We start from the raw sequence: 15,601 nt of genomic DNA on the forward strand, positions 1-15,601 counted from the left end.
CTAAAAGCCGAAATCGTGTTTTATGCAACTCTAAATAAATATTGTTGGCCTTTGCTCAATGTGATAAAAACAATGGCGTCAGCAACAGGACGCCATTTTTTTTCGATATTGCGGTATTATATGTAGAATGTAGAATATTTAGAAGGGGAGTTAATCACCGCGACCTTATAGATCTATTGTGTGTTCCCCTTTCTTGAGTTATAACGAGTTATAACTCATCATACAGTCTCAGGGCTTTAAGAAAAGCCAGTATCTGAGACGGCTCCACAGAGGCCAGCTCTCCATCCTCGACATCAGACGTGCCAAGGTTCATGGCACGAATGGTCGTCGTCTCGGCGCACTCAGTGATAAGGTGTTCTGGTGTTTCCCCATTTTCCCCACAAAATCTGCATTCGCCGTTGTTTCTCAGTTTCAGCCTACTGAGGTGTTCGTTGAGTAGACAGTGTCCTGTTAGAAACCCCGTGACAATCCGAAGATTGTTTTTACTTAAATCAAGGAAAACCTTTGATTTTTCTCGGTCATAAGTTCTAAGGAACTTTTTCGAGTGTCTTAGACCGTTGGAGGACACCCATTCCAAGTTACGGATGGAGTCTTCCAGATTCTTCAGTTCCGCTTTCAGTTGGTTCCCGTTTGGAAAACAGAACGGTTCTGGTCCAGTTAGTGGAGTGTTCGCTCCTTTCCTACTAGATCATTTGCTTTTTCATTGCCTTCTATCCCTTGGTGAGCAGGCACCCAGAGTAGGAGGACTTTATTTTCTTTGCCTAATTTGTTGAGCTTCTCTAGGCATTCTTTGACCAACTTCGAATTGATGGTTACTGAGTTGATCGCGTTAAGTGCTGCTTGACTATCGGATAGGATGGCAATTTCCTGTTTTCGATAGTTCCTATCCAAGATAAATTGTACGCATCTTTCGATAGCGCAAATTTCTGCCTGAAGGATACTGGGGTAGGTGCCCATTGGTTCGGAGTATTCAGTTTTCGGCCCAAATACTCCTATCCCTGTCCCTGCTTTGGTTTTGGAAGCATCAGTATACCACGTGATGGTATGGTCTTTTATATGCTGAGTAAGCGTTTCTTTCTTCCAATCCTTTTTATTACTCAATACTACAGTGAGGTGTTTCTCAAAGTTGTAAATTCTTGGTATGTCATCCACTGGGAGTTGGAGAAGTGGAATTTTCTTTTTGAGGGTGTTCCAAGCCCCTGACCTGAAAATTCTCCCAGTACTGTTTCCGTCAATGACCATTCTAATCATTGTCGCATTGGCATAACTACCGACGACAATATGCAGTGGTGTTAGGTCTAGAATGACCTCCATTGCTGCTGTTGGACATGTTCTCATGGCACCTGTGATGCAGATACATGCCAGTCTCTGTACTTTGCACAGGGTTTGCCTTGCTGTACGTTGCTCTAGTTTTGTATACCAAGCAACTGCTCCATAAGTAATCATGGGTCTTACTATCATGGTATACATCCAGCGCAAAATGTTAGGGGCGCAGCCCCACCTATTTCCCGCCAGTCTTCTGCATATCATGAGAGCCTTTGTGGCTTTGCTGGTAATGTTCTTAATATGCCTGTTCCAGAGAAGTTTACTATCCAGGGTTATTCCCAGATATTTCACTTCCTGTGATGGCAGTATTTCCTTTCCATCTAGATGGATTCTTTTCAAGTTTTTCAAACTTCGCTTTCTGGTGAATGGCACTACTGCGGTTTTATCTGAGTTAATACTCAGCCCGACAGTCCTGCACCATCTCTCAGCGATGCGGAATCCTCTTTGGATAATATCACACAGGGTGCCTTCATGTTTCCCCTGTGCAATGATGACTATGTCATCTGCGTACCCTATGCAGTGTATTCCCGCTAGAGTTAATTCTTCCAGTAGTTCATCCACTACCAAGCTCCACAGTAGGGGGGAGGTCACTCCACCTTGTGGAGTTCCTTGCGTTGTTTTAACAACTACAGTTTTGGTACCTATCTCAGCCTCTGCTGTTCGTGTTGAGAGCATTTCCCAAAACCAGCGAATTATCGTACTGTTCGCCCCTCTTGTTTCAAGAGATCGCTTGACCACCTTGTGAGGTATATTGTCAAACGCCCCTGCAATGTCCAAGAAGGCACAAAGTGCTGTTTCTTTGCTATCCAGGCTTGCCTGTATTAGCTCAGTTAACTGGTACAGAGCAGTTTCTGTGGATCTGCCCGCTCTATATGCATGCTGACTATCGTGCAGTGGCTAACCTGTAGATGATTTACTCTAATATGGTTGTCGACTACTTTCTCCATCGTTTTTAATATGAACGATGTGAGACTAATAGGCCTAAATGATTTGGGGTTAGCCCAGTCAGTTTTGCCTATTTTGGGTATAAACATGACTTTCGCTCTTCTCCAGATGGTTGGTATATATCCCATCGCTAAGCTGCTTCTTGTAATGTTTAATAGATGGAGTGTAGCTATTTCCTGACCCTTCTTTAGAAGGGCAGGAAAAATCCCATCTATTCCTGCTGTTTTATAAGGCTGAAAGGTGTCAATAGCCCATTTCAGTTTTTGTTCTGTTATTACTAGCTTGGCCGTCTCCCAGTCTTCCCTGCGAGGATTGTGGGGTTCGGTCGGAGCTACTTGCGTATCAATAGATATGCTACCTGGAAAGTGTATATGAAGTAGGAGGTTAGCTCTCTCTTCATCTCCTTCCGTGCAGCTTCCGTCAGGTTTCTTAAGTGCCATGTTGGGGATGGGTCCACTCTTGGCCATAGCTTTGTGTAGCCTAGCTGCATAAGTAGTTAAAGTGATGTTTTCGCAAAAGTCTGAAGTCAGACCGCTTTGCCCTTCTAATCTCCTTATTATACTCAGTTAATTTCTCGGCGTAGAGATGCCATTCGCCGCTGGGTTTGGCTCTGTTGAAGAGTCGTCGGACCTCCGATCTAAGATTGGCCAGCTTTTTGTTCCACCAGGGCTTGTTGTTACTTTTTGTATGCCCTTACTGTGGGGCAACTAGATTCATATGCATCCAATATTGCACCACTGACTTCCTTTGCGTACCATTCTAGATACAGGTGGTTCCTAGCCCTACCTGCATCTATTTGGTCCAGGTTGTTTACGAGATTGGTGTGGTATAGTTCCCAATCGGTTTTTCTTGGATTCCTTCGAATTTCAGTTTGGAGTATGATTCCTCCTAATTTGAACTCGATGATTCTGTGATCTGATAGGGAAGGTTCCGTTGAAACCCTCCAATCTTTCACGTAACTAGTTACACTAGCACTCCCGATTGTTAAATTTAATACTTCCGCCCGCGTTTTTGTCACAAACGTGGGGGTGTTCCCTATATTGAGAACTTCAACATTGTATGCTAAGAGGAATTCTAGTAAACACTCACCTCTAGTGTTAGTATTAGTGCTTCCCCATACCTCATTGTGCGTATTGGAGTCACATCCCAATAGCAGAGGTAGTCGCCGTTGGCTGCAGAATCGCACGAGCTCCTCTATTTCCGGAGGCGGTGTCTGCCCATCACCCGGAAAGTATGCAGAGGCAATCACGATATTTTTGCTACAACCCTCGATATTAAGTTGAACCATGATTGGAACAAGATCCCGGGTTGTAAATTCTGAAACACATGTGTAGTTAATGTTGTTTCTTATAAGAATACAGGCTCGGGGAAGTTCCTGCCTGTTATCATATATTACACTGGAATTTTTTCCAGACAACCCTTTAATTTGTCCCTGGTACACCCAGGGTTCCTGGGCTAGTACCATTACATATTGGTTTTTCTCAAAGAGTCTTGTGATTGTGGCAGAAGACCCTTTTGCATGGTGCAGGTTTATTTGGGATATCCCATGCATCAGGTTTCTGGGGTAGGTAAGGGTCCCCCTGTTGTAGGGAGGACAGGGTATTTCCCATCCCCCCCTGGCAACAGATGTTCCTCCTCCGTGGAGTGGTCATCAACCTCCTCCGAGGATATACACCCTTTCACGGCTGGAGTTACGCCAACCGTGTCCTTCACAGTCGAGGAGCTTGTCTCCGGCTGAGGTACTTGTGAGTTGGAGGCTGGAGTATTTGTCTCCATTTTCTCCCCCTCTTTAGCTTGTTCTTTTCTTGGACCTGATACCGGTACCGTCCCGAATCTATAATAGAGGTTATATCCTTCTTTCTCTATTGCCTCCTTGGATTTGAGGTCAATTCCTATTGTGAGGACCTGACCATGGCCCTCCTCCTTCGAGTTGAGGACTCGCCAGCTCGATGTACTCACATTCTCGTTCTGAGCTTGGATAAGGTCTAGCAGGTAGGCGGTGTCTTTCCCCTTGCTTCTTGGCAGAAAGACCGTGATGGTTGTCCCTTTAGGGATGTTTTCTCCCCTCATTGCAACCAGTCCCGGCCCCTGCCAATTTTTAAGCTTAGGTGCCGTTTCCACCAACCAATCCGCCGATTTTTCAGATGCACAATCTATGAGGATCATGCCCACCCTAAAGTGTATCCCCGCAAAGCGCAGCTGACCCACACTTTGTGGATCGTTGCGTCGCAATCCGCTCGCTACTACTTCGTCCAGTATCGCCTCTTCTAGAGCCGTTTGCTGCTCGGTAGTCAGTACAACCTCAGGATATTCCTTTGGAAGCACCGCAATTTTCACTTGTCCAGCAATAGCGGCATAGCTAGTGATACGTCCCTGCTTGCCTCTCGGTGTGGGACGGCTTTCCATCCTGGCTTTTTTCTCTCCTTGACGGAGCAAAGGGGAGAGGTTTTCGCTCCCTCTCTTGCCCTTTGGTGGAGATGCGCCAGGTTGTTTCTTGGTTCCTTTTTCAAGGAGAGTTTTGGCTTTTGCTTCCTCCGGAGCAAGTCCTTCGTGGAGCAGCCGGAGGTATCTCCGTACTTGTGCTCCGCTAAGACCTACTCTCAGCGGATCGTCTAACCCGCCTGGTTGACCCAAGCCTGGTAGACGGAACGGTAACTGGTGTCGCTTGTTAGGTCTAGAGGTGGACTCCCGAACCTTACTAGAAGAGGTGATAGCTTGTGTACCACTTGTGGAGGCTGGCCTCGCACAAGTGTCAGCCGCCCCTCCTGTAGTTCCCTTTGGGATTGGTCCCTTGGAACTTTCGTTCATAATGTTCCCAGTGTTACTAGGGGGTTTCCCCACAGCTTCACCGGTGGTGTTTTTATGATAGTTTGATCTCATAGTGTTCCCACGAGTCGCTAGGGATAGTCAGTCCACTTCTACAGAGCCCCGCATGTAGAAGTAAGGGGTAAATACAATGGGGTGCCCCCTGATGCCCCAAGGTTGAGACCAGTAATGGCTAGTCCTCTATCTAGCCACGCATCCCTTTGACCTGGCCCCGCCATCGTAGCGGTATTATATACTACGAGTATTTATAATGATCATTAAATCGGAATTACAATATTGTTCTAAAAATATTAAATTGATATTAAGAAGTCTTTAATAAACAGTATATATAAATTGGATTGATAATAATTAATGTTATTGGTAAAATAATCAATCCAATTACGCCAGTGTCATAAAGTGTTGAAAAACAAATGAAAAAACTGTATATTTATTTTTCTGGCCCCATAAGTAATTGTCCTACCAAATTATCGCCGGTAGTGCCAGTTACGATCTTGTTTTTATGAAACGTAAATTGTGCATGTGGTTCGTTCAAATGAACGAATTATAGGAGTCGATTCATTATGAGAAATTGAATCGTGTGATTCGATTCACTAAAAAGAATCGTAATACCCATCACTACTAGCGCGTGTATGAAAAAAAATCTCTAAAAAGTATCTATAAAATACCAGGTGTGTCTCAAAAATGGCCTACCCCGATTTAGTATTTTAGTATATGACATAAATTAGGATTGAGTGACTTATTCACTTGTTTTAGTCACTTCCTGTTTCACCGGAAATTACTACAACTTTTTATTTTTAAATGGCACTCTTGGTATTTTTTTACTTTATTCGATAGAAAATGACATTCTGGATAGAATGACATATCATATGTCAATTTTGACATTTTTGCATATAATTTATTTGAAATTATACCTTGCGGTTTGTAGAGAAAATTTGAATCGAAATACCAAGTGTGTGGTATCAAATTACATATTCTTAAAAAATGCTTTTTCCAAACCACCCTCGTTCCATTTTAAAAAATTGAGATATGATTAAAAATACGATTTGAGGATTTTCTAACTGCCAGGACAAGACACTAAAAACATTAGACGATCAAATCTATTTTTCCTTTCTAAGGTTCCTTGATTAAGAATTGTTTTTAACATAGCCGTGGCACTTTATATTGAATTTTAAAATATAATTTTTTATTAAGCGAGAATGTCAAAAGTTGACATATGACATGTCATTCTATTCAGAATGTCATTTTCTATCGAATAAAGTTAAAAAAAACCAAGGGTGTCGTTTAAAAATCAAAAGTGTAGTCATTTCCGGTGAAACAGGAAGCGACCAAAAACAATTGAATTCGTCAATCAATCCTAATTTATGTCATATACTAGCATACCAAATCTGGTTTTTTATGTGAAAAAATAAAAAAGTTATAGGGGTGAGCCACTTGAGACGCACCCGGTATATTGCTGTTTATTTAAATATTATGTTTTGGAGTAAATTAATAATAGATACTCCAATATTCCATATCCAGTAGACGTACATTAATTCTTTGTGTTTTATTTACTGTTCTATGTTTTGAATAAGAAGACTAAGGAAGGAGCATAATGCTATCCATGTATTCATGCATGGTGGGCGGAAAAAGCTCTCTAGGGTGGGGATCCTTGACAGTTCTGTTTGTCGATTCATTTGACACATTTGAATTTGATTTGAAATTTTGTGGATTTGTCAGTCTTTACGGAGCTTATTTTATGTTATTTATTATTTATTCTACTACTGATAGTTGTATAAAGGTAGTAAATCTAGATGGAAATTGTGGCAGAACTTAAATTAACAGTGACATTATCGCGATTTATCGAAAAAGACTAAAATAGTTGGTTGTGTAGCGTGCGGTAGATCTCGGCAAAAATTGAGTGAAATAATGGAACAATTTTTCGCTAGTAAGTGACTATATAATATACATACGTGTAGTAAACCGATCATTTATGAAATTCACTTAAATTATATATTTTCTTGCATTTTAGCTTTTATTTACTACTTGTCAAAGATCAGATGTCAAAGAGTTTTGATACGTTACCTGACTATTGATACGTTTTTTTGACTATTTGATACGTTACCTATTTATACGTTACCTATTTGACTTACCTGCTTCAGTAGCGTATCGGATGTTTGTGTTAATAAATACTTATTATAACTTATCTATTTTTATTAGAATTATATATTTTTTAACAATTTTAATAACTACCAACATTTATTCACAACGTAAAATAAAATAACAAATTATTGAGTCTACCCCACGCCTACCCTACATCATAGTTTTACATTTTTTAAATAAAATTAGAAAATACTGATAAACCGGAATTTAAGTCGGCCATATTTGAGGCCCATCGCGGTGTACCTAAGATTTTTGATATGCTCCTTCCTTAGTCTTCTTATTCAAAGGTTCTATGCCAATATTGCTGGAAGTTTTTCGTAACAGTATGTATTTACTGAGGTATTTACTAAATATAATACCGTATGATCAGAAAAAAACGGCGTCAGCGACGGCTATGAAATGAAGATCGCAGTCATTTTGTATGTAAATTTATATGGGAAATGCCATCGATCGTCATTTCCCACCCAACTGGACGCCGTTTTTTTTTCGATCATACGGTATATAGGTTGCAAACATGATATTTGTTATTTAAAATTAGTTTTTATAGTATCTCAAGCTTATGTATCTTCTCGGAGGAGCTAAATTTCTGTTGCTTTTTTGTAAATAATAGGAAATATTTAGATCATTTTAATTTTTTGACTAAATTTTTAATGAAATAAAATCATCTTAAGCTTCTTCAAAAAAGTCGATTTTTTGCTACTGGAAAAGAAATCTGCAAAATAAAAAGTTAATAATCTTAAGCCTTATTGTACATAGAGCTCAATACTGTACATAAGATCTTCTTTACATCTTTCCAGGTGCTGTCACTGGTACCTTATTCAGAAACGTCTTCGTCCGATTCGGATATTGTGCTTCCTCCGATTATGCCAGAAAAAAGTAAAATTTGCAGAAAGCGGCCTCAGAGTGATAAATCGGATTGGTTGGCGGTAAAAAACAAAATTCGACGTGAAAAAGGCCAATCTTACCTTGGTCGCATAAAACTCACAGATAATAATAAGTGGAGTTATGAGAAGCCCAAAGAGCCTCGAAAAATGAAAGAAAGATGTACGTGCCAGAAAAAAGAAAAGGGTGTAATGAAATGTGCAACAATATCAGAAAATGACAGGAAAAAACTATTCGATCACTTCTGGGCACAGCTAACCTGGGATGAAAAGAGAGTGTATATCAACAATACAGTAATTCTTGTACCAACCCAACGACATCGGCATAGAAAAATCGAAAACCAATCTAGAAGATCCCAATCTCTGAGTTACCACTTAAGAGTTGAGGATGATAATGTGCGGGTATGCAAAACAATGTTTTTGAATACGTTGGGTATCGGAAGGATGACAGTTCTCAATTGGAAAAACAGTTTTAAAATTGGCAAAGTTCCAAGTTAATTAAAGTTAAGGTTCCAATTAAATGAATTTTTAGATTCGCTTCCGGTAATGGATTCTCATTACTGCCAATCATCTTCGCACAAAAAGTACCTCTTGCCGGAATGGCCATCAAAACAATCAGTTTATAATTTTTATGTAACAAATTGGTGGAAATCGCACAACATTCAACCTCTTTCAAGAACAAATTTTAACGCCGCACTTCTTGAGGAACATTGCTTTGTTAGACCTGAAAAAGATGAATGTGAGAAATGTGCCGGATATAAAGCAGAAACAGTAACAGAAGAATATTATGAATCCCATATATTTAGAAAAGAAGAGGCAAGGTTAGAGAAAGACAAAGACAAACAAGAAGTAATTTTGTTTTCACGGCAGATATGCAAGTAATTCTTATGGCTCCCAAATCACAAGTTTCTACGCTATATTATCGCGCGAAACTGCCAAAAAGCTGAAAAAGTCTACAACATATGTTTTTATAATACCGGGTGTGTCTCAAAAGTGGCTCACCCCCTATAACTTTTTTATTTTTTCAGATAAAGAAACGAGATTTGGTATGTTAGTATATGACATAAATTAGGATTGATTGACATATTCAATTGTTTTCGGTCACTTCCTGTTTCACCGGAAATGACTACAACTTTTGATTTTTAAATGACACTCTCGGTAATTTTTTACTTTATTCCGTAGAAAATAACACTCTGAATAGAATGACATATCATATGTCAGCTTTTGACATTTTCGCATATGGTTAATTTGAAATTATAACTTGCGGTTCGTAACGAAAATTTGACTCGAAATACCAGGTGTGTGGTATCAAATTATTCGTAAAAATTGCTTTTTTCAATTATGCTAATGAGCCACACTAGTTCCATTTGAAAAAAATGAGATATAAGATTAAAAATACGATTTGAGGATTTTCTAACTGGCCAGGACAAGACACTAAAAACATTAGACGATCAAATCTATTTTTCCAAGGCTCCTTGATTAAGAATTAGTGATTTTAACATAGTCACGGCACTCTAGATTGAATTTTAAAAGACGATTTTTTATTAAGCGAGATTGTCAAAAGTTGGTATATGATATGTCGTTCTATTCAGAATGTCATTGTCTATCGAATAAAGTAAAAAAGTACCGAGGGTGCCATTTAAAAATCAAAAGTTGGTAGTCATTTCCGGTGAAACAGGAAGTGACCAAAAACAAATGAATACGTCAATCAATCCTAATTTATGTCATATACTTACTAACATACCAAATCTTGTTTTTTTTATATGAAAAAATAAAAAAGTTATAGGAGGTGAGCCACTTTTCAGACGCACCCGGTATAATTAATAATGATGGTTATTGTTTTTTGTGGAATGAGGTAGAGGGGGCTGTAAATGCGGAAGAATTTGCTTCTATTTGGGTTTATTTTTAATAGAAGAAATTACCTAGCATTGAAAACGATGATAGTAATATCAATAAAAAATTAATTATATACAGTGATGACTGTAAACGCACTTTTGAATTTAGCTATTATTACAAAATATTACAATAGTTTAGAATTATTTAGAAGTGGGTCACACCCAAATGAAGGCCGATAGTATGCAGTCTACTATAGAAAGGTGTTGACGTAAGAAGTGATCAATGTACCTGCAGACTACATAAAGATTTGTAGAAGTGCTCGAAGGAATCCTCAGCCATATGATGTAACTTATTTGGACCACTCATTCTTCAGAAAGGTCGGTGATGTTATGGCTTATAAAAGTATACGCTCTGGACCGCGACTGGGCCAAAGTAGACTTTAGCGTACCCCAACGAAAGGCCATTATAACTAATAAACTATGGGACAAACTACAACTTCTTCATGAAAACAGAGTTTCGATCAAGAAACGTAAATATGAAGATTTGCAGCAAATAAAACTTACACTTCCAGTAGATTATCACGAATTTTATGATAATTTACCTTACACATAAATATGTGTGACATAATTTTGTTTTGGAAAACTATATAAATCAATATTATTACGTGTTGTTTATACCGTCGGTATAAAAAACATGCAAAATACACGCAATACATGCAAGTCCAATTATTTAAATTCAGATTTATTTATATCATTTGACTAGATTTCTTCCAGAATACAGAGCTTTATACAGGAAAAATCTACCATATCTTCTAAGAATTATAAGCTTAATTTTTAAATTATTTTCATCTTCATTATTAGTCCCTAATGGCGCTATTTTAGTTTATTAAAAATACATTAAAATTTTATTCGTTTTTAGACTTGTGTCTTCTGCTTCTAGACCGACGATCATAGAGTTAAAAATTAACCGACGATATAAATATACGAATATCATATTATTATATGAATATCATATTTTTTTAAATTTAATTGTTTATTTCTAAATATGTTTGGGTAATATTCAATTCGATTTTCAATAATTCAAACAATAAAGGTTGTTATCTCCAGAAATATTTTTTTATTTCCTATTTCTGCAAGACGAATATCTGCTATCTCCCTATTTTGTCTGAAAAAAATAAAGCAACACAAAATATTCAGTTTTATTGTTTCCCAACAAATAATATTCTTATCTCTTTATCGTATTAACGCATGAATATACTTCCTACATGTGTACATATTTTTTTGTACCGGTTTTTTTTTACTCTCCTGTAAAATTAGGAATGATGGAGTTAGCAGTTTATCACATTTCACCGACCACTAGTCATTTCTGTGAATGTGATAGACAATAGATCAGTAGTGATACTAAAAAATTTCGAATATTAATTGGCTCTATACAATATGATAAAAAAAGGGCGTCAGCGATGGTTATGAAATGAAGACTGGTGTCATTTTATGTGTAAAATTATACCGTGCTGTCAACTCTTACTTTTGGGTCGGTATTTACATGTGTGGAAGTAAATCGCTTAGGGATCTTACTAAGTCGGAGTGAGAGAAATGCGACATTGTGCTGTTGTATTTGTTTTTGTTTGGTTGCCGCATTTCTCCGGTACGCCTTTCCCTATCAAGTAAAGTAAAATCACGATCGCAAACCGCTCATTTTTAAAAAACTTTTTTTTCGAAAAGCTAACTGGATAAAATCATTAGATATGTTTCTGAGCATCTGAAATGGAATTATAAGGATATCGTTAGTGTATCCATATTTTTTATAACGAGAAAGCGTCAGTAATCGCAATAATTTAAAAACTCTACTGTTTAACACACATAACACGCGACAACTCAAAAACCAATTTAGATATTGAAACTTTTTTTTTATTTTGAAGTTCAGATCTTTTAAAAGATGTTTAAATGAGAAAAAATCGATAGGCTTATTTTTTTTTCATTCAAACGATTAAAAAATAACGTCCATTTGCTTTTAGTGCATATAGCAATTTTCAGCAATCGTGTAACTTTTTTATTTGTAAAGTTTTTCACATAAATCTGTCTGCGAAGGAAATATAGCAGAAATATTAAGGAACTTTTCGAAAAGAATCTATAATTATTTCTAAAAGATTTCGAGGCATCGATTTTTGAATTCAGATTTCTAATAGGGCGACCACTGTCGAACACCATCAGCTCAATACCACTTATTTTTACCAAAAATGCAAGTGTTTCTAACTCGCACTTAAAAATTTACAAGCTATAGGGAAAATTACAAGGACTCGTTAATAAATAAACAAATAAAGTATAACGAGACGTAATTAAATCGTAAAGCTGAACGCATCATATACACCCTTCTCTATATAGAATTTTGAGTAGTGATTGGGTTGACCGATCGACCGCGATGAGTCTGCTGTATCCCCGTCTCTTAGGAGTGTGCACCGATTCTCTGTTTATTTCATACGTTTGGCAACGTTTTTACTGTTCTCTCTTTGTTCAGTGCATTATAAACGTATCGTACTCTTCTTACATACGGCAATCTCGACCCAAAACTAACATTTGGCAGCCCTTAGTATGGAGAATATAATTTTCAAGCCAACTTTCTTCCAATCTTTTTTTGATTCGAACATACGGTATAACTTACTTATTGCCACACTTGGATTTCAAAAGATGTTACTGTAGTTTGATATAAAACGGCTTTTTTAAATTTACGCTTTTTCGAATGAGGTTCCTTGGGTACAACCCGGGTTTCAATCACTTTATGTTGTGCTGCCTTGGACCGCACATTGTCTTTAATACCTGATAACTTCATTGTTTCACCTTTTTTCGTATGATTTCTGTGGTGATTAAGTCTTACATTTAGAGGACGTATTGTGTTTAATCTTTAATATCTTCCCAGTATACGACTCACCGCATTCACAGGATACCTGATAAATGTAGCCTTTCACTTGTATCAATGTGTACGGTCTTCTTTTTGTTAAGACGGTTCTTAGAGTAGTTTCAAACTTAAAAACTTAAAGCTTATTATTATATTATTTGTCTATTCCCTGATCTTTTCTGATGTTTCTTTTATATATGGAATCATCAAGAGAAAGAAAAAGAGTATCTTCCTCAGGCTGTCGCACAAATGAGTGTATTACAACTCATGATCATGATGATTTTTAATAGGCGAGACTTTAAATTAACATTCACTTTTAATATGTAGCAACTTTTTTATGTATTTTGGTAAATGAGACTTCTTAATGTTCTTACCTCTATCTGATAAAGGGAGAGGTTTGCTAGAAATAAAATTTCTTAGAAACTTAAGTATTTTCCTTTGTGTATCCAAAATTTTGACACATAACTGTAATTATGCACATAACTGTAACATTACCTTTATTTTAGAAAACTGATACCGCATTACCTAAAAAAAGACCAGCTTCTGAGCAACTCAGTGAGGAAAATTGCCTATCGAAAAAATTAAAAACGACCATCAAGAAAGAAGATTCAACCATCGAGGATTCGACCATTGAGGATGAAGCATATGTGTTGGCTCAATCTTGGGCCAGAAAATATCGAGAATTACGACCTGGTCAGCAGTTGCTTGCGAAGAAAGCCATAGAGGACATTTTATCTACAGCAAAATGTGACGCACTACTTGAGAATTCAGTTATTATTAACGGAGGTTTAAGTTTACCTTGTGCGGGAACATCTACAAATTTGTAGGCTTAAGTAGTGATATTTTTTCGGTATTAAGTATATTAAGACAGCATAATACAGAGTACGTTTAAGTCTGTCTAATAAGAGACAAAAAGTTCAACAGAAGGAAAAGCTCAACAGAAGACAGCCAAAAGATGACAGAAAATGTAAACTATGTGTGTTTTGTTTTAAATGATTTTGATTTATAGTATAACCACAAAAAGTATATAAATACTGCTCAAAGAGATAATACGATGATAATTTTCTGGTGTATTACATTATTTACAGTTTCGGTTGTCTGTAATTTTAATTCAAACGTAATTACATATTTGTCAGTAGTTTTTCATATTTTTGCTCAAATTTTTGGATGTTTTCTCTTGAAACCATCCTTTTTCTTGTTGAACCGTTGAACAAACTTCATACTTTTTGAAAGACATTTTCTTAATATTTTGTTTTAATAAATTCTAAGGTTTAGTGATTTAAACTGTGATGTTAACTTTAAACAAATAGATGTTTAACCGATATTGTTCGTGTAAAATGACAACAACTTCTGAAACCCAAATTGATGCATTGTTAAACAGGATTTAGACTACAATATTAAGAGAAATGAAATGTAATATTCAGCTTTGATCAATAATATTAAAAATTATACTAATACCTATAGTCCTTACTCTCTGATGTATATATGTATATATTTTTAATTGTTATAATAGGGTCCTTAGTTTCTTAATTATGTTCTGAAAAAGTTGTTCTTCCAATAATATCTATAGTCTTAATATCTAATATCTTATTAAGGTATGTTGTCAAATTAATACATATTCTCTCTGGAAAGATTATTCAAATGTTCTGGATTCAAACCTTATTTTCATATTATATGAATTCTATTTTTTTATTCATATACTTACCATTTATAAGCATATTTGATGTTAACAGTTTAATTTCGTTATGTGTGAAAGTTTATATTTATGTTTTTACAGATGTAAAATGTTCTCTACACTAGAAAACTACTTATATTTTTTATTAAATTCTATAAATAATTTCTGTTTTTGTCAAATCGTTATTTTTTGCAAAAAAAATACTCCTTTTTCTAAAATAGCTTTTATTTTCTCTATATCTAGAGATATTTCTCCAAACTTAACTCCTGGCTCCTTCACAGCAGACCTTTCAGAGTAAAGGCCATCACAGACGCTCAGTTTTTTCACACAAACCAGTTTTGTGTGTGGGGACTTACAGCCGACTATGCAGGCTGTTGGCCTGATCTGAGCGAAGTCATACCCTGCTCGAATTTGGCCATCGCAAACTTCGGAGCCTGAACGTGTATGTAACCGTTCAGTTCATTTCTGTTTATTAGAGAAAAACGGCCTACGGCCGAGTCGGCCGCTGCTGACACGTATACGTAAAGCATCTTATACATGTAAAAATATAGGAAATGCGCGTGCGTACGTAAACGTCTACTTGTTGTAGTCTGTGCCGTTGTTCTCTATTTATTTTAACTTGAAACACACAAAATGTCGAGGTTAAACAGTTTTTATTAGAGATGGGTAGGTCTGGATGGATATGAATCCAAGGACCTCTCTCAGTGCTGGTACTGATGGATGCAGATCCTACTTAATATCGACCCAATAACAACCCGCCATATCGTCGCCAGATAGCGAAAACATAAAAAATGCAGCGAAATAAATCAGTATTGGAGAGTAATGGAATATAGTCCAGGCATCTTAGGGGTTTCACCTCGGAATTCGGGATAACCGGCTGTAAACTCGTATAAACCTTTATTTTAACATCCTAAGGCCCGGTTGTACCAACGAAGTTCACCGACAGATCAACTGTGAACATGAAAAAACATGTCTCAAAACCTACATATGATAGCGTGTGCGCGACTTGTAGATAACTGAGGTCAAAGGTCAAAAAATCGATTTATTGCGCATTTTTTGCAAATATCTCGTTCCCTTTCAC

General features: G+C 36.9%; 1 protein-coding gene across 17 annotated transcripts in view; it reads left to right on the forward strand.

Moving 5' to 3' along the window:
- Positions 1-14,693, forward strand: part of LOC115885660 — an 86,565-nt gene extending 71,872 nt beyond the window's left edge. For 16 of the 17 annotated variants that reach the window (XM_030904664.1, XM_030904710.1, XM_030904674.1 and 13 more), the window contains 2 exons: positions 8,034-8,519; positions 13,352-14,693. In XM_030904664.1, the coding sequence (XP_030760524.1) occupies positions 8,034-8,519; positions 13,352-13,672 (807 nt within the window). In that variant the 3' untranslated portion in view covers positions 13,673-14,693. The remainder of the gene's footprint in view (positions 1-8,033; positions 8,520-13,351) is intronic. The other variant, XM_030904744.1, reaches the window with a different exon arrangement.
- The last annotated feature ends 908 nt before the right edge of the window (positions 14,694-15,601 follow it).

The sequence above is a fragment of the Sitophilus oryzae genome, unplaced genomic scaffold (genome assembly GCF_002938485.1).
Source record: "Sitophilus oryzae breed Bouriz unplaced genomic scaffold, Soryzae_2.0 scaffold_111_pilon_pilon, whole genome shotgun sequence".
NCBI classification, from domain to species: domain Eukaryota; kingdom Metazoa; phylum Arthropoda; class Insecta; order Coleoptera; family Curculionidae; genus Sitophilus; species Sitophilus oryzae.